At 36.9% G+C, this 19,586-nt stretch overlaps 1 protein-coding gene across 3 annotated transcripts in view; it reads right to left on the reverse strand.

Moving 5' to 3' along the window:
• Nucleotides 1–19,586, reverse strand: part of PSMD14 (proteasome 26S subunit, non-ATPase 14) — a 48,920-nt gene that overhangs the window by 19,786 nt on the left and 9,548 nt on the right. For all 3 annotated transcript variants that reach the window (XM_055811844.1, XM_055811845.1, XM_027782299.2), the window contains 4 exons: nt 5,561–5,632; nt 5,128–5,247; nt 3,959–4,029; nt 2,843–2,993 (listed from right to left, as the gene is read on the reverse strand). In XM_055811844.1, the coding sequence (XP_055667819.1) occupies nt 2,843–2,993; nt 3,959–4,029; nt 5,128–5,247; nt 5,561–5,632 (414 nt within the window). The remainder of the gene's footprint in view (nt 1–2,842; nt 2,994–3,958; nt 4,030–5,127; nt 5,248–5,560; nt 5,633–19,586) is intronic.

The following is a 19,586-nucleotide window of genomic DNA, read 5'->3' on the forward strand; positions in this document are numbered from 1 at the left end:
TACTATATTTATAATATCCCAGTCCTAAAATGGTCGTTAAAGCAGTTGGCATTTAATCCACAGATCTATATGAGAGTTTTATTTTAAATAAGGATTTTATATGGCTTTTTATTTTTCCTCATTGGCTTTAAGAAGACATTATTATTTTTTTTAAACTGGTGAGAATTATATGTGTTCTTATCTTTAAATCGCAATTATACTTCCCCATTCAATTAGGTGTTTGGAACATGTGTATCCAGATGAGGCCAGCTAACAAAGAAGTTAACAAGTTTTTGCTTACTACCAGTGACAGGGCAAAGTGCTTTTTAATGCTTTAGCTAGCCCAGGTGAACCTAAGCCTCCTCATCAGGATTCATTTCAACTTCCTGACACAAGAAAATAACCTCTGCCCCAGTTGTTCTTCACTAGCACAACCATGACTGCTTCACCGCCTATAAGCCACAGCAATTTGTATGGGCACAGACCCACCCTGAGGCAGGTTGAAAATTAGCTAATGTGTTATTTTGGACTTTGTTGTTAAATACATCTAATCTCAGTCTAAACACACCACATTAAAATCTTCTATGCCACATGTTCACTACAGTTTTTTGCCAGACAGTTATGCTAGTAAAAAGGTATAATGCATAATGATCTTGGACGCACATTACTACATACACAAGCAGAAGCCCACCAGTACACTGGCCGTTACATCAGCAAAATTACCTCTACAAGTAGTTCTTTTGCTGGTGCTGAGAAAAAGCAAGCTCCCTGAAACAGGCTAAGCTTAAGCTGTCTAACATAGGAAGAGGCACTGGACACCATACTAAGGCAGCCATGCACGTGAAGCAGTCAAAGCTCACCTAAGAAATCCCCCTGAGCTCTAATACGTCTGTTCTCAGTTCATCTAAAATCAAAATGCCTTTTAATACAAGTGATCTTGCCAACCAGGATCATAACAGTCACACACATTCCATAGCCCAATCTCATCCTCAAAGACAATAACTTAATTAGAAGTGGAATTCAGAATTCGGGGGATTCTTTCTATTTCTAAGCTTTTAAGAATGCACTTGCCAGAAACATGACAGATGTAAACTTTTTTTTAATGTGAAACTTGAGAATGTAATTTAATCTGACTGTAGCAGCTAGACATGTATGAAAAACAAACATTACAAGACTTCCAGTGATCTCAAGTACTGGCAGCAATGCCATAAGAAGAGCTGTAATTGACAAATGTTTAGATGGACAAAAATTTATTCACATTCAAAATAAATATGCCAAAGATTATTTTCTTGAAGAGAACAAAGACCCTCAAAGATGACATCTGTGTCAAACAACAGCCGCAAAAATAATATTATTTTTTTTAAAAAAAAAAGGCACTTAGTGAGCAAGCATGGTATAACAGTAGTGTAATTTACTGGGAGGCTTTTCTCCTTAACAGATTTAATTGCTAGTGAGGTCTCTGTTAATTACTAGTATAGCCTACAAAATTGTATTTTGACAAAATAAAAAGAATTCTATTTCAACATTTCTATTGGACTGGGAAAAAAAGAAATAGCAAAAAGAGAAAGTTCTAGAAAAAATAAGTCAGGAGTAATGAAATATTCTACTGCATCATTTCCCCCCCCAAAAAAAACTACCTAGATTTTCTTCTACTCTTTATGCAATTTAAAAGAGAGCAAAATTGATTCAGATGTCTAATAGCTGCCTAACAATCAGAACCTATTAATTTTTCAATTGCCTGTCACATAAACAAATTTGCTATAAAATCAGAATTAAAAAAAAAAAACCCAACAACGGAAAACGCAACTGTGGCTTCAGAATATTCTATTATGAAATTAAGGGAACCCTTCGTGGAATTGCTTGGTTGCTTTATTACAATCTGTCTAACAGGATATAGGATACAACAGCTTTACAGAAGATGAACACTTACTTTTTAAATATTTATAAATTTACATTAATATCATCCATATATACCATGACGCATTTCAATAATTATTCTACAATACAATGGGAGTGCATGCTCAAACAAAACACCTCAGCAGTATTTTAAAGCAGTAAACCACCTAGCCAATTTCTGTACGTTCTGTAGTTTTTCTAATCCACTCTCCCTGTGGTTGAGCAAAATCGAATTGCCTCTCACATTTGCAGACAGCTCTGTGAAGGTGATAATAGAGCTGCTCCCTGCTGTCATGAGGCAGGAAATAGGAAAATGGCATATGGGGCTAGAAAGAAATAAAAAGAGAACTAAACAAGAACAAAAGAGATTTCAACAAAGGACAACTATAACCCAATATGCTTTGCAAGTTAATCTCCTTTCATAATCATTTAACATACTTAATCATTTATCTGCACCCTTCTCAAACTCAAACGCTTAATACCAAGTCTTCTGTAAAGTTTTATTGCCCAAAACATTTGGAATAGAAATGATACTAAAAGCCATCATATGCAACGCCTATAAATCAATGCCTTCTCAGTTAGTACCCACGTTAAGGGGCTGAACCTATTCCAATCTGTTAGTAATTGATCTCAGATTTTGTGGCTAAAATGTAATATCTGAAACAATGTATACTTGGATTATTAGTTGCCAACATGTTGAGTGACACCTGAATAGCAGAATATTAAGGGAGGATTATGATTGGTTAAGTGTACTGACAATATCAAAGACTTCCAGCCTGTTTAAGGACTACTGATGCAAGATGCAGAACAAACTAAAAATGATCTTTTTGTTTCCGATGAGAATTTTAAAATTTATTTCTTAATGCAGAATGGGCCTCCAGAAATGAAGAACTTACAGATATTTACAGTGCTTCTACAATAAATCTTACGAAGTACCTAAAAAAAAAAAAAAGGAAGCCTACTATACCTTTCCTTTTACACTCTGAATGGGATCCACCACCACAGCAACAGCTCTTTCTGATAAGGCTTCAAAGCTCTGCTGAGTATTGATATCTACACCAGACAACCAACAGCCAAAGCCAGGGTGACTGTGATACCAACCAACTACCATCTCAGGTCTGAAACAAAGAGGACATTGAGATTTTATGTTAAAAATAAAAACACGTAACGCAAGAAGAAATAGTAATGTATCAGGGCATAAATTAGGATGAGCTGTGAAAAAAACACCATCAGAAATATTTAAATTGCTCACCATAGTATGGTGAAAACATGGACATGAATAAATGCGACAAAAGAGGGCTATCATTAAGGGATGCACATTAGCAGTGGTAGATCATGCTTTCAGTTTTTCACCCTGTTACCACACCTTCCCTGAACCAGTTTTTACCCTTTCAGCACTTGAGTAAATATCTACTCTTTAACTCCTTTGGCGTCGAGGGTTGAATTTTCACGGCAGAAAGTCCATTTCAGATATGGACAACGGGAACCAACAGTGGGAAAGGATTAAATATCAATTAAACCAGCAGCAGAACTAGGAACTCAGTCAAAAAGCAATTTGCACTATTCTGTTCAGCTGCTGAGCCTTTTGCTAACATTAATTTTGAAGTTTTTCCCACAGTAAAAGAATTTGAGCAAGCAGATGACAACTGTTGAGAGGTAGGAGTGAAATAAATTTTTTTTTAAATACTAGGATCTTTTACAAAATTTTTTTCCCTTTCTTTTCATTAAAATTGCTCATAAATAAGCTACAAATTTATACATTTTTTAAAATTAAAAGAAACCAAAGAATGAATCTTTTAAGCAGGTACTGTCTAGTAACTGCCTATACTAAATAGAGCAGCATTCCAATTTTTCTGTGCAATGATCAAAGCTGCAAGTTTAATGTGACAATCTCCTGACAAATGAAATGCGTGAGGTGGACTGAATTAAATGCTATGCTACTCACCTGATTTCTGGGCCAATTTTTTCTTTTTAAGCTTTATTAATAGCCCCTAGATCACTAGTTCTGCGGAAAGCCAGCTGCTTCTTCTAAACAACATACAGGGAGTACTTGTTACTGTCGGCCCTCTTTAGGGTGACTTACCTTCCCGTCTGTTTCAGCATATCCAACATTTTTGCTTGAAATACAGGATCAACTGCCTCCACACTGACACCCTGATGAGAACAGACAAAAACCGTAGTAGTTGTACATAAAGCAATATTATTTTTTAACTTCTTACTTCCCACAAACAAAAATTAAGCTCTGTTTAAAAGGGCAACCCAACTATTTTAGAACTACTTGACAGAACACCTTTAAATGTATAATACAATTTTTATAAATGTATTTCAATATGATTTTTAAAATGCTGAAAGAAGTTTCTGAATTGCTATTTAAGCTAGCTTTACTATGACTAAATACGATTAAATAGGCATAGGAATTCATCTTTTCCTCCTCTTTTTGTTCTGCAAACTCTGGTCTGTTGTTTCTCACAAGTTCAGCTCTACAAGTTTTATCCAAGATAAGTATCACATACTGGCTTTTTGCAGATTCTACTTCTACTATGCACACGCACAGAATAAACTCAGGACAAAAGAATTAAATTATTTCATTGATGTGCAGCTCTGAGCTAGAAAGGGATCTGCGCTGATTTTGAGAACAATATTCCATTCAAGCTGCACAAAAAAAGCATCATAAATTCCAATTATACCCATTGGCTCATCATCTCTTTAAAATATCTCTTCAAAACATGAATATTCTTAGTCAAAATTAAAATACACACTTTTTTTTCACATCACAAAAACATCATTTAAGAGACATGCCACCGTTAAGATCTGTCAAAGAGAGCAAGTTTGAAGTATATCTATAGCACCATCACAATTGAGGGCATGATACACTCATCAAATTTTTTTACATTTTGAAACCTTCCCCTGGCTCACAGTAAATGAGTTCTTGAAAGTTATCAATTTATCTAAGTCTTGTAAGTGATGTTTTACCAATATATACTTACGTAAAAACATAACACCTCCATATATTCATATACACACTTACATACTAGTGTTTGCTAACAAAATAAAACAAAAAATCTTTTTAACTTTTTTTTTTTCACTGAAACCCTTAAATCCATTAGAGATGTTTGAATTATACCTAGTAGGTTATACCTTAAGATTGCATAAACGAGGTAAAGCAGGAAAATCTTTTAAATAATGTTTACCATAAGGAAAAAAAACAAACCAGCACACAAAATTATCAAGGTCTAGGTGCAAAGAACTCACCGTTCCCGACTGTGGCATTGCAAAAACATCGATCACTCTCACAGTGTAATCATCAACAAATTCCCCGAGCATCAGACCCATAACTTCCATTGGGACACCAGCACGACCATGCTTCAACATCTGGAATTAAGACCAAATGACACTGTATGTTTGAGGTTCAAGTTTGACCTGGGATAGTTCTTTCAGCCTTTGTCGATCTATAGATAATTTGCAACTTGCAGCACTTTTGGAAACGGTAAGGAACTATAAAATGGTAAAAATGAAGCCAAAACCAGAGGAGTAATTAAAATAAGTTTCTTACTCTAAGCGTTCCAAATAGTAGCAATTTATTTTAAAAATTTGTCTGACCAGCACGAGTCATAAACTTTGGATAGGTGCCAGATGCTCTATTCTCCAGCACTATACACAGATGCAGTATACACAGAACACTTACTTTCAGCAGTGCAAGGGAAGAGATATAAACCTGTTCTGCTGTATCGACCGCAGGAGCATCTGTTGGTGGCCCCTATGAAAAGAATAAATAGTTATTTTCTCTACCATTGTTATTCTGCTGTTTCTAAACATTTTCTTTTGTTTTTCACATTACAAAACTTACAGAAAAATGCATATATAATTGTGACTTTGTGTTAGATGCAGTTCTTATAAACAAACCAAAAAAAAAAGCAAACCAAAACACTTCTTTACAGCACCTTCCTTCACTAAACTACTCTGTAATACAAGTCACCTAGCCATCACCCCCTGTCTACCCCACCCACCTCAAAACCATACCAATCTAAAGAGCAATCTTACCAGAATCAGTCAAATAAAAAACTGGCAGGTAGTGCACTGGGTACTAACCTGCTACAAGACATGCAGGCTAAGAGTCAGGTAAGTTCCCATTAGTCAGCCTTGCTGCAATGCTAACCTTCGTCAGCTGTAAAATACGGCCAGTTCTCCAATTAACTATGTGTTTCTTGCAGTGGTGTGAATGTAAATGCTGCTGGGCTAGCATGATTAACTGGCACCAACACAAACAGCAATTTCCCTTTGCTTCATCAGCTTTCAGCTAAAGAGGACTTGCAGATAAAGGCTATGGGAGTACTTTGCAGATACACTGGTACAGTGAGAGAAAAAACGGACCTCCGATCCCTAGGTGGAAAAGCTGTGAACAAAATACTTTGCTCTTTGCCTTATGAGTAGTTATTCAAAAATTAGCACAACTGTCCCAGGTGTGAATGATTGGTTGAAACAGGTTCTGTGTACAGTTGAAAATGAAAAACACAGGAGGCAGCAGCTTAAACATCCCTTTCTCGAGGAACAAGAGACATATTGCTCTTACATACAGAATTCTGTATCAGCATACCTTATTACAGCCAATTAACAGTACAATCATTACTTTATTACCAAATTGTATACAACAAATTTCCACTGAAAAGACAAAAGGTTACTGCACTAAGTGATGTATACTCAGAAGGACAACAAAGCAACCCTGGAATACGATAAAAAAAGATACCCCACATTAAGTTGAGAGGGAAAAAATGGTCCCTTTACACAAACATTTTGTATATTCAGAACTTTGATTCTACAGTTGTAAGCAAAATCGGGCAAAGAAAGAAAAATCTTGAGTAAATTCTTAGTTTTTCTATTTAGAGTGGTAAAATTCAGTACAACATGCATCCACATGACATCAAACAAAGACATACCAATTGACACAAGCCATCACCTCCTGAAGATAAAACCAGGAACTTAAGTAATCAGCACGTTGAATTTGAATAGTAACTGTCCTTTCTGCATACTTTTACATTTACACACACAAAAACATCATCTAGTCTTCAGAACACTTTAAAGACAGTAAGAAAATCCAGCTGAGGTTTTTTTCCCCCAATGTCAATGAATTCCTTCTCTATTAGCTCCAGAATCAATCTTTGTATTTTAAATTCAATCTTTTTATTTTGAAACTCACATACATGCACAGATCTGTGTCAACCACAGCTGCTTCCTAACACCCTGAAAACTTTATTTCCAACTCTGATACTGCTGACCATCACCTCTTGGTATTTGTTGTCCCTCACTTTACTACTCATTGCTAATTCTTCTGTCACTTTGGCCTTCCCATCAGCAATCTTCCAGCAGGTTTAACTTTTCACCTTCCATAACATTCTTGCTGAATGTCCATTTTTCATCAATCGCACCTCTTCATCAAGTATTTCCCTGACTAGCCACAGCCCAACAGTGAGATGGTCCAGTGGAGAAGTGTTACCCCTACACTTAAGATGAAAACTCTACGAGCAGTTCTTCAGAACATTTCACAAACCAGATGCACAGAGCACCTGAATCACTTACTCCAAATTTACTACAACTAAATTGTATGACAAAGTGTCAAATGTCCAATCATTTTCTGATACTGTTACTATGTTTTTTTAATCCATAAACATGTTAAGTTTACCTTCTTAACTGTATCTCTCCTGCTTTAAGTCTATTCTAAATAATCTTCTTTATACTTAGAAATCTTAATAGTTTGGAAAGCACAAATACTTGTATTTCCACTTAATCACTGCTAAAAATAAAGCACAGATGAGTTGGGTTTTAATTAAAAAAACTTCTTAGTTTGATAACAACCCACTTCTCCATACATAAAGCTCTCTTTCAATTTACGACCAGTTCTAGACCAGAGAGGGTCTATAGTGAAGGTAGAAGTACACACACAGTAACCTGCTTCAGAAAGAACCATAGCATCCACGCTGTTACCACCATACATATTCTACATTTGCCCCACATTTTGTTTAACATTTCACTGTAAGCAAGCATCCCACTACACTGCTCAGTATTTTTTAAAATAAAGAATAGCATTAAAAAAAATAATCTCCCCCAAATTAGCATAAGTAGTTCTGTGATTTCTGGCAGGCTAATGTTGATGTTTCATTGAGACTAGCTTCTCAAAAATCAGGAGCTTGAACTGGAGTTTATTCCACAGATTATGGTATGGCTCCTGAATAGGCTCTCCTACATGGAATCTCCAACATCCATTAAGATGGCAGATCGCAGTGACACCCTGCCTGCAGCCAACACTTTTATCACATCTCTGTCCCCCATGTAGACACCTATGTTCACAACTTGTAAGTTTATTCTTCATTAACCTTTCCCATTTTACAATCAGTCAGTAGATTCAACACTTACAGGGAGGGACAAACAGAATTACATTTTGTTTCTCTAACAATGCAACTAAATTACCTTTAGTTTAAGCAAAAGTAGGAACTAAAGCAGGGTGTTACCCTACCGTACTCATTGCTAATCTTTCCTTTTATTATTTCTATATTTCTTGGAGCTTTCAAATGCTCGTTTACCTTTATGACGGTCCAGAAGATGGAATATTTAATATTATAAGATAAAGCAGTCTCTGTTTTCAAAACTTATATTAAAGTTCTCCTTGCCAGCTGCCAGGACCCATAGCCAACAAGTCATTTTCATTGTTTCATAGGAAATGTTAATTCAGAAAGGAATGCTTCATTGGTGTAAACCAACTTGCTTAGCATCTTTTTTTTTTAAAGCCAAAGTATTCACCGTGAATAATTTTGCATACTAAATGCAAGTTTAAATATATATGTATGACTACACTAGAGCGTTAGAAGATACTAGCTGCAAACTTCATTGTTTAAGCACATGCCCGAGACAGTAAAAATATTAAAGATTATCTTTAACTTTTAACACAGTTTAATCAATTTACCTGAACTCTTAAATACTAGCAAATGGCAGTAAACAATGCAAATATAGCGTAGGTTTATTAATTCTCAGTCTTCCTATAAAATACAGCACATACTAAGTATCTCCTCAGTCACGGATACTTCTTCCATGAAGATCTCACCATCTCCTATCAGTCTGCTCTGTTCTCCTTATAGGTTATAATTACTAGCTAAATTATGAGAAAAAGAAACAAGTCATTGCACTGTACCAATTATGTGTATTAATTCTCATGCTAAAATTCCTTCCTTTGTTTTGAACATGGATTAGAATGAACTGCTCAAGAGTTCTGAAATTATTCTGATGTACCAATTCAGGAGTTTTGAGGAGAAAAGGATCCATAAGTCAAAGCCTGTCCAGAATCTACATCCACAACTGATTTAGGTTCATGTTATTTTTCTACCAGAGATAAAATACTATAAAATACTATTAAAATATACTATAAAATACTATAGGCACACACTTATCTTTCTACAGAAAACTATAAACTCAAAGTTTACCAAATCCTTAACCTAAAACTTTTGAAGATTTAACAGGTAAAACCAACAGAATAAATCTTGCGTCTTCCAAGTAGTTTACTTGGCAACTTTATACAACACCATTTGAAAAAAGACATTGGGAAAGTGGACCCAGTTTACCTCCATCTCTGACCACCTCCTTTTTCATAAATGACAGACAACTTAACAGAGCCTTGCAGTGGCAGCCGCAGCTCCTGCGTGCTAGTTACACAGTATGTGGGAGCTATGGGGTTACATGTTTGAAGATTTCTTTGGCCTGTTTCTGCTAGTCTTCCACAGAACTTTATGCATTTCTTTCATGAAGCAAAGAGGAAGAAAGACTTTATTAGCTAATCTCTACATGGAGGCAAAGTATTTTACACTGACCCTCCACAGCATGTGCTATTATCACTGTTCATAAACTTCAGTGCCTGCCAACTTTAACAAAGGAGCACCATCCTCACGAAGCAGAGTACCAAATTAAATTAACTGGTGTCAGAAACCCAAAGAAGAAAGCATTTGTATCTGCAATGCAAAAGATATGCTGGTATTTTTGGTTACATTATGGTATTCAAAGAAGGTCAGACAGTTCTCCCACTGCACAGAGGTTTCTAAGACTGTCCATCTTGCTGCCGAGCAGTGAATACTGCCTCCGTTCTGCCTGCCCACGGCTTTATTGAATCATTTCTTAGGGAAGTGGAGAAAAATGGGATTGGGAAACTGAACATTTTTTCCCAAACATTCCTGCGTAAGCAGGATCCAGTAATCATGAACATTCAAAAACTGTTCTAAAAAATACTGTTATTGTGCTACTTCCTGAAAACTGACATTTCATCTGAATCAACTATACATGCTGTCAGTCAGTGAAATGAGCTGCCTCATGGCCAGCCATCTCGTAATAACCCAACCACTTTTTTTGTTTTGAATGGCTGAATCTCTATTTCATTAATCGAGAAAATTAAGTTACCATTATTAAAATACATTTTTTTTTGCTTGATTTTTTTCAGTAAGACTTGTAGTAGAAAAATCCCATTCAAGTTATGAACGGAAGAAAACATTGTGATATTAAATTATGCATGATATTACTTCTGTTGCAGTTAGAGAGATGATCCAATATACAAAGCAGCCCTTTACCTGGGCAGCCCTTGTTGACGAAGTGTTAAAGGCATTTGCCATTCTAACAGGATAAAAACTAACACCTTGAAGTGTTATCTACTCAGGCCTTTTAGCAAATTTGTTAACACTTTTAGGTATATTACTCCACCTTTCTCTTAGTGTGAACTGGTATCAATTATTTAGCCAATTTTATTATGTTATTAAAATACCTGCTGATTAAATGTGAACTAAAGTGTCATTTTAGAGCACTGCTCTTCATTTGTACTATTTTACATTTATTCAAATACGTATAGAAAGTGGACTCGACTAATTTCACAAGCAACTGAGAAATATTCCACAAATGGATACACTTTTATTGTTTAAATGGATCTTAAACACTGCTCTGGTGTCAGGCTTATAACACAAAACATGATTTTTGAAATCATAGCTGTTTCAACAAAGAAACTCAGTTTTGCAGTGGCAACTGTAATAAAAAAAAGGCAATGAACTAAAGTGTGGTAGAGCAAATCTTAGCTTTATTGCACCAAACAACGTATTTCTGTATAAAAGATAAGTGCTACAATCATTACCACTTTTCATTTTTGCAATTGAAATAATTTAAATGGGAACATAGGACACACAAGCAAACACTGACTGCAATAGTGTTTATTTCTTTCCCAGTAAGGTAAGAAAGAACCTTTTAATAGTTTAATTTTGTGAGTATTAAACAACTAGTGTGAAAAACAAGCTGCATGTAAACTATTTCTACTGCCTCTGCTTCAATGACTAGCTGAGGCAACCTGTTATAGGAGGTGTTAATTGGCAATAGGAGTACAAGTCAGAAGCATGTTCCCCATCGTCCTAACCCAGCAAGGCTAGGTCATTAAAGTGGAAATGAATTCTTTCATGCCGACTTAACCCTTTCAGTACATATTTTCAGCTGTTGTGTTTAAAGACAATTGAGAAAGATTAACTAAAAAGAACAAGACAGAAAACACTTGCATTATTTTTTATTTTTAAAATGTATTCCCCTCCCTTTTTCTTCCCTTCTCTACCTCCTCCAAAACAGCACTTTAGATAATCATGACATTTACTGGGGGGGGGGGGGGGGCAGGGGAGAAAGGCAAATGGGGTATAAATGCAACGACAGTCATTGCAATATAATAATTTACAATACTATAGGACATTTAGAAAGATCAGGCACTTAAAGGGAGCTTAAAAATACTACTTTGTGGAGACAAATCCAACAGCATATAGCTTGGTGAGAGGGAAAAAAAAATTACAGAATACAACCTGCAGAGAGGACACAAACTCAAGCAAGTGTGCAGAGGTGCTGGTGATTATAAAAAGACCTTACAAGTTCAGAGTACCACTGCTCTCCTCTACTTACCCTTTGTCAGTAAGTGGTATAACCTGATAATATATTGACATAAAGAATAGAAGATTTCTTAGATCGGCACAGTGCTTTTTACACATTGCCAAGGCTAAAAACAAAACAAAATTGTGACTGTGGAGCAATTTTTCCTGTGCTGAAACGATACACTCATGGAAAACACCAACTCTTATTTCATCAGTGGGAGTGGGAAAGGGAGTAAGCCATATTCCCAGATCTCAATGGTTCTAGCAACATGGTAATGACAAGCACCAGAAGCCATGTATTGCATTTTCCACAGTACAGGAAGTTAATGTGATCAGTCATGACAGAGAAAATCATGCAGTTCATTAAAAAAATTGAAAAAAATCACAGATTTCATAAAAAGGGAAAAATATTACTTTGCACTGTGAATCACACACTAATTAGTAGCAATTTGAAATTTTATTGCAGTTTTCAAGCCAGTGCACATACAATTTTACAGTTAGCTCCACATCAACAGGATTATATTTTGAAGCTAGCATTATGTCTAAACAGTTTATACGTTTAAGCCCATTTTTATACCAATTATAATCAAGCATACATAACAGACCACAAAATACCATAAGTCTCAACAAACAGCCTAGATTTCTGAAAGGATCACATTGTCTTGTTACACCATATGTCAGATGAAATAAAAATTGTAGTAATATGTTTAGTCTCAGACTCCAAAATGGAGTAAGGCTACTAGGGAAACATTATGGCATCAATTCCTACTTTAAATTAAAAGTATCTGCAAAAAAACCCTCAACAGGCTACATAAAAACCTGCCTCAGTACATTTTACAAAATCCTGTCTCCTAAAAAAAGTTTATCCAGGTTCACATTTACAACAGAACTCCAAACACAGTAATATAGATGGACATGAAATAAATAACATTTCCCATCTCCTCTCCTTTTCAAAAACCAAAATTACAGAACACAGAATTTTGCATGGCTTTGAGTAGTTGGTTAAATGGGTTGGGAACACCAGTTGGCAAACACCTCTTCAGTGAAGAGTCAAAACTTCACTACTTACCATTTTTGTTTCTTTAGGTTTTTTGTTTCTGTGGGTTTCGGGTTTTTTTAAGTTAAGCAGAACTTCAAACAAAAATAATCTCTAGTTCACTGGGAGACTCTGAAGAGAACCTGGCCAGAATTTAGTTGAACAAAGAAAAAAAAGAAAGAAAGGAAACCACCAAAGTTTAGCTTATGTTTCCACCCTATCCATCTGTTGGCAATCTCTTTTGCACTAACGGTTCATGGAAGAGGTACAGTAACCTACTAATGTGGGCATATGCACAATGCCTCATACACCTGTAGAATGTAACATTTTGCTCACCTTAAAATTTTGAAAATTTGGGGCAATTAGGTCTTTTACAAAAAAAAAAAAGCACTCCTGTTTTCCAATACTACCATTGAAAACCATTCTTCAAGACTGAGACTTAAAACTTACTAAGAAAAAAAAAGTATTTACCAAGATTTGGCATCAAATGATGCTAGTTGCATTTATTTTACGGTTAGATAAGCTTAATTTTACTACAATGTACTTCACAGAAAGACATTCTACTTGTCTAATTTGTATTAGAAATAAGTATTTATTACCCAATATCAACATGCATTCATGATATAAAATTATGTGCATCAAGATGATATATGTAATTTGCAATAGTCACGACTTTCTGCAGCATTCCAAACAACTGCTGCATGAAACAGCCACTTAAGTTTAATCTTTCCTGGTTCTAGTGCTTCCTCTCTCTTTACCCCATACAATCCACAAATTCATTGAGACACAAAAAAGCAACAGAAAGTATGCTGCATCACTGCAGTTAATATTCCTTATTATCAAGCATAAGGACAATCTGGACTAGATGACTTTTAAAGGTCCCTTCCAACCCAAACAATTCTATGATTCTGTGACAGCGTTACAGTGAGCAAAAAGCCGTAAGATCAGGGACATAAAACAAATCCTCAGTAACATCAGACATGTTTTTGAAAAGAATTACTATTTTTCACAACCTCAAGCTACTGGAAAAAAAGAAATACAACGGTCAGTTTCACCCCAGAATGAAGCCAGGAATAGATAACAGGTTATTCCCATCACCATTACAGAAGGTATTGGGATTTATAAATGAGAGCCTCAAAGCAGATAATGAGTTGGCATTTGTAGATTTTGTCTGCCTCCAGAAGTCTTGCTCTAATGCAGATTTTTAATTACCTTATTCTAGACACAGTTCTGCCAAGAGAGCAAGGTAGCCTTCAGCAGGTGCTGTCTGAGGTCACCCTAAAGTACACCCTGTGCAGCAGAGCAGTTAAGGGAATTACTCAATATGTGAAAGAATGCACTGGGTTCTATAGGTAGATAGGTCTCTGTTGTGACGAGCTGGTCCTCTGAACCCAAGCAGGTGAACTGGGAGACTCAGTGGCAGTATGTAGGAAGGTTTGTTGTCCTAACACTCTGAAGAAACGAACGAAAAAAACCCCCACAACAGCAGCGCCCGCCCCCCGCAAGAACACAACTTCAAACTTTCAGGAAAATCTGAAGGGGACTATTCTACACAGCAGGAAGAACACAGAGGCCTTTGTTCAAAGGTGCTGCATAGTAGCCCTGCAACTTCATACTCAATAGCATGGGATTTCAGAAAGAAGAAACAATTTCCAAGAGAAATAAACCAATCGCTGTAAGGGGAGGCTGTCTCCTGCTTACAGAAAGGATCATTACAAGTGAAGAGGTGTAATGCAGAAGGCACAAAGATGTCTGCTCTTGTTTAGTCTTTTTTCCCCCCTGTTCTTCCTCATTATGGCTACACTCATTTCCTTGTCCAAGCTCCTTTGTCTCTTCTGGGGAAAGTTGGCTGGACTACACTGGCAATTAAATTGAGAAGAGAGAAGCTAATTGCCTAATTATTAGAAATAAGGAAGTTTAAGATCCGAGGCCAAGAGGAGGCTGCTAAAAATGGTCTCCAGAGTTTATAGGAAAACAGTGTATCAAAGGAAACTGATAATGTCCTTATCAGGGGCAGGTTATTTTTAGTTTTATGTTTGTTTTCGATTAATACCTAAGATATGACTGTAGCACAGCCCACCTTACTTTAAAGCAGCTTTTAGAACACAGTGCATACTTTGTGTTATAAGTACAATCACATGACAATTTCTAGCATGTTTCTCCCTCCATCTCCCATTAGCACTTTTGGATATAAATCACATTACAATCACTCAACTGTGTTTCAAATGTAGGAAAACTATACCCAGCCTCTAGCAACTCCCAACAACTTTCAAATAAGCCTGTGCTACCCATGGAGCTATCACCATCTCCAGCGTAAGCAGGCCCAGGCCATACTGGTGCCCTATATTTGATATGAAGCCATCAGCTGAACAGTCCTGTATTAAAACACCAACCAATGCCGTAAAATACTTATCCCAGACAATGAAAGTAAACAAGCACAATTTACCATATCTAAGGTGGTTTTTGCTTCTTAAAACAAAATCATCTATTTTGGCTATATAAAGTGACACAGACTTTCTACAGGAGATAACTCAGGCAATAGATAAAGTCTTTTGAACTTTTTATGGGAGCTGATGTTGGATGTTTTCAATGGATGAAAAATGTCACTGAGAAAATTTTTCTGCTCTTTAAATGGGTTGATAGCCTCTGGGGGGAAAGTAGAACTGGAATAACCCACCTAAATTGTAAACCATCTTACCTACTGGGAGGTATATTGGAATTTTAGAAATACTAGCATTCTCAGTACTTGAGAACTTTGCTGGAAAATGTCTCAGAACAAAGAGCACAAAAATTATGCACAATTTTAAGGAGCTAAAATTCAGATTTATTCTCCTGGCAGAGTATTCTCAAAAGGAGCATCTGAAGCTTCAAATACGCATGAGAAGCTAACAATAGTGTATCACCAGACTTCCAGCCACATAAAGCATATACATCAGGAGACACAGGAAGGAAAAAGTCATGCAGGTGCAACAGACACCAAGATACCAAAACACTCCACAGCCTTCCAAAGGAAAAAGCACTTCCATTGCGTTAAACAACACATTTGCACCCTTCAAACTAAAACCCAGCCAGTTTCAAGAATCAATTAACCAAAACAATTTTCAATAAGATTTTACAGTATTGGGTTTTTTTTCTGGTTGTTTTTGGGGTTGGGTTTGGTTTTTTGGGGGTTTTTTGGGGGGGAGGGGGGTGGGGGTGGGTGGGTCATGGTGGTGGTAGTGGATAAAGGTGTGTGTCTGGGTTTGTTTTGTTTTTGAGGGGTTTTGTTGAGGTTTGTTTTGGTTTTTTACATAGGGAATCCTCGGATGTAGATTAGCCAGCTAGAACACCTACTTCAAGGGACCCCTCAGCTTAATGAAGTAACTCAACAAAACTTGCATTTAATTGTTAGTTGGGAATGATCTATACTGAACCTGACCCTTCTTATTCTGAAGCCCCACAGAATACTGAGCCAGTAGTGCTCTTTAATAACCATCCTGGCTAGATCAACAGATGAAACAACTTTGGATCAGTGGCAGGTCTCTCAAGTTCCCACAGTGCCATAGATTTAGTAAATGGGATCAGCTTGTTCTAAAAACCCATGATAATATGAGGGAAAAAGGTTCCACAACATCAAGCAGTGCAATGCTTGAAACCTCATAATCAAAGTGACAGTTTTCAAGTGCCATTTACAATGCCCTAATCTGGAAACATCCCAGCTAACCCATCTGATCAACTATTTCACAGATGGAAGCACTTGATGGCTAATTGGCAAGTCCATTATTCAAATAAAATAGTTTTCTGCATTTGTATTTTCTATATTCCAAGTCAAGGTGTAAATACTCCTTTTAAGACACAGGTCACTTCTCTGTCTCTCCATCCCTTCCCATTTGGATTTTTTTTCTCCTTCCCCTCTGCCATCAAATATGTTAATTCAGAAATACAGGATCAGTTCTATTTTCCATTTATTGCACTAGAACAGTTGTCTGCACCAACACAGCAATGTAAATGAACATTTAAAAAATCCATCAAGCAATGAAAAATTATTTCAACACCATTTTAAAAGCATCATTATTTCACTGCTTCCTATCACATCTGGATTCAGAAAAATAAGACAGGATGTGTTAGCATGGACAAGAACTCATACAGCTTTGATTACTGTTCTGGAAGTGCTGGGGAGAGAGCTCTGCTAAAAATGCATTTAATTTGCTCACATTCTTAAATAGTATCCAGTAGGATTGCCTAATAGAGGCACATGTGGAACCGAGTTCACTAGCAAACAATAGTTCAGCATACAAAATGAAGAGGAGTGTTGCTCCAAATTCCTGCCTGCCACAAAAGTAGAATGCTTTTACGCACCTCACAAAGCCTGTTATGTTGTCTGCAGCAAATGTACAATGCAAAATGAAGTACTAAATCACTAGTGAAATTCTGAGGCAGGCAGTATTCCAGGGGGGTGAACAGGGAGAGATGGAGAAGAATGAACCAGGAAAGCTACTAACTAGAAAAATCCAACACAACAAGGGGCAGGAGGAGGAAGAGAGGAGACCACACAAGAGAAGAAAAACCAGAGCATTGACAAAATCCAAACTCCTATGAACTACAGAAGGGAAATTAAAATAATACACATTTTGAGACATCACAACACTTTCAAACTATAACCGTTCCCCTGCATCTTTTTTTTTTTAAAAAAAATCTTCAGTCTCTCATTCTTCCTTATGTGTATACCATAAGAGCAGAAATTCAAATGCCTACTATATCAGGCATGTAAGACAAATGATTTCCGCATGAAGCAGTGTTGCAAAGAAGGTCTTATTTACAGTATCAAGGTCAAAACTAAACACAGGTACCTTCCCATACAAACAATACAAACTTAATGACCAAGTTCATGGCCAGAAAATACTGTGCACGGCTTACGCGATGCCAAAAGCTATCAGATCCTCTTTCTCCTCTCCTGTCCACCTGCTGCCCAGGAAGACAGTCCTTTTCCTCTCTTTTAGTTTTAGATAGACAAAGGCTCAAAATTTGAGCCACAGGTCACTGGAGGGAATTTTTATTGTTGAAATATTAAAGATCAACTCCTTAAAGAGTTCATTAGCCATATGAAGACAGGCTTAACGTCAATGGAATTTAGCACTGACCACCTCTGACAATTCAACATTGAAGGCCAATCAGCCACTCAGCAGCATGCTGATGGAGCAAGCAGTAAGAAAAGTGAAGAAACACAAATTCACTGAAAGCAGTTTTCAAGTGGAATACAAGACACCAAAAGACTTGAAATTAAAATTGTAAAAACATGAATCCAAAGAGGACTTGGGACAACACATTTGAGTTTGGAAATTAAGAACATAAACAAGATAATGATCAGAAGAGGTGGTTTTACCAAGGGGAAAGAGCAGAGTAACTGCTGTTGAAGAAGCCAAGGCAAGCCAATGAGAAAGAATTCCATGGCAGAGATCCAACAGGAACTCATTTGCTGTTACTTGAACATAACATTACAGAATGATCAGGGTTGGAAGGGACCTCTGGAGACCACCTAGTCCAACCCCCTGATAAAGCAAGTTCACCTGCAGCAGGCTGCAGATTTGTGTCCAGGCAGGTTTTGAGCGTCTCCAGAGCAGGAGACTCCACAGCCTCTCTGGGCAGCCTGTTCCAGTGCTCTGTCACCCCTGAGGTAAAGAAGTTCTTCCTCATATCCAGATGGAACGGTGTCCATTTCCTCTTGTCCTGTTGCTTGGCACCACTGGAAAGAGCCTGGCCCCATGCTCCTGACACTAGCCCTTAAGATGCTTGTTTACATTGGTAAGATCCCCTCTCATCTTCTCTTCTCCAGACTGAACAGGCCCAGCTCCCTCAGCCTTTCCTCAGCAGGGAGATGCTCCAGCCCCCTAATCATCTTCGTAGCCCTCTGCTGATGTTAGATCAGACAGACTGTTAGCAGACCTTATGTGATGCAGTCCTCTTACTAAACAAACCCTTAGCTACAGGAAAAAAAAAATCCCCACATTCTGTTATAAAATTATTTTGAAAATGCTTCTCTTTTTCTACAAGACTATAGACAGATGATTCTTATGTTAGCAAGAATGACTCATTCAACAGATGTTTTTATTATGTTCAACCTTAAACGTAAAAACTCCAAAGACAGAACAACTGTAACAGCAATATGAAAAGTAAAAAGCTTTGTGCAGTTGGTTAAAACACTCTAGTTCAAACAAATGGCAATAACTTTGTTTACTTTCCAGTGGGACAGAGTATGTCCAAGAAACACCCAACTTCCTCCTTCTACCTCAAAGCCATCTGATTCACTCTGGAATATCCCTCACACTCCATTATCAACCAATCGATATCCAGAACAAAGTGATCTTTCAAGGCCCATTGTAACACCGTATGTTAGGGAACATAAAATTACTCTTTTTGAAAAGCCTTCCTATTGATTCATTAAACCAAAAGGCTACAAAAGTAGTCAAGATATCCAATGCAAGCAGCAACTTGCATAAAGAGCAATTCAGTTTTCTGCCTTTTTTTTAAATCCAACACATATTCATCAATTCATTTAAGAGACAATTCCATATTTAAACAAACACAAAGCAGCTTTGCAGGCCAAAGCTGCCAGAGAAGTTCAGCAAGCTGCTTCTGAATGTTATGTTCTATTGTCTGCCACAATTTTCTAGCAAGCTTTAAGTTAAAGCTGAGAAATTCAGAAAGCAGAGAGAGTTAACTGTAAATTTGAAAAACAGCTTTGATATGCGTCAAGTTCAGGGAGGACTAAGAAGTGA

This window comes from Falco peregrinus, chromosome 8 (genome assembly GCF_023634155.1).
Source record: "Falco peregrinus isolate bFalPer1 chromosome 8, bFalPer1.pri, whole genome shotgun sequence".
Taxonomy (NCBI): domain Eukaryota; kingdom Metazoa; phylum Chordata; class Aves; order Falconiformes; family Falconidae; genus Falco; species Falco peregrinus.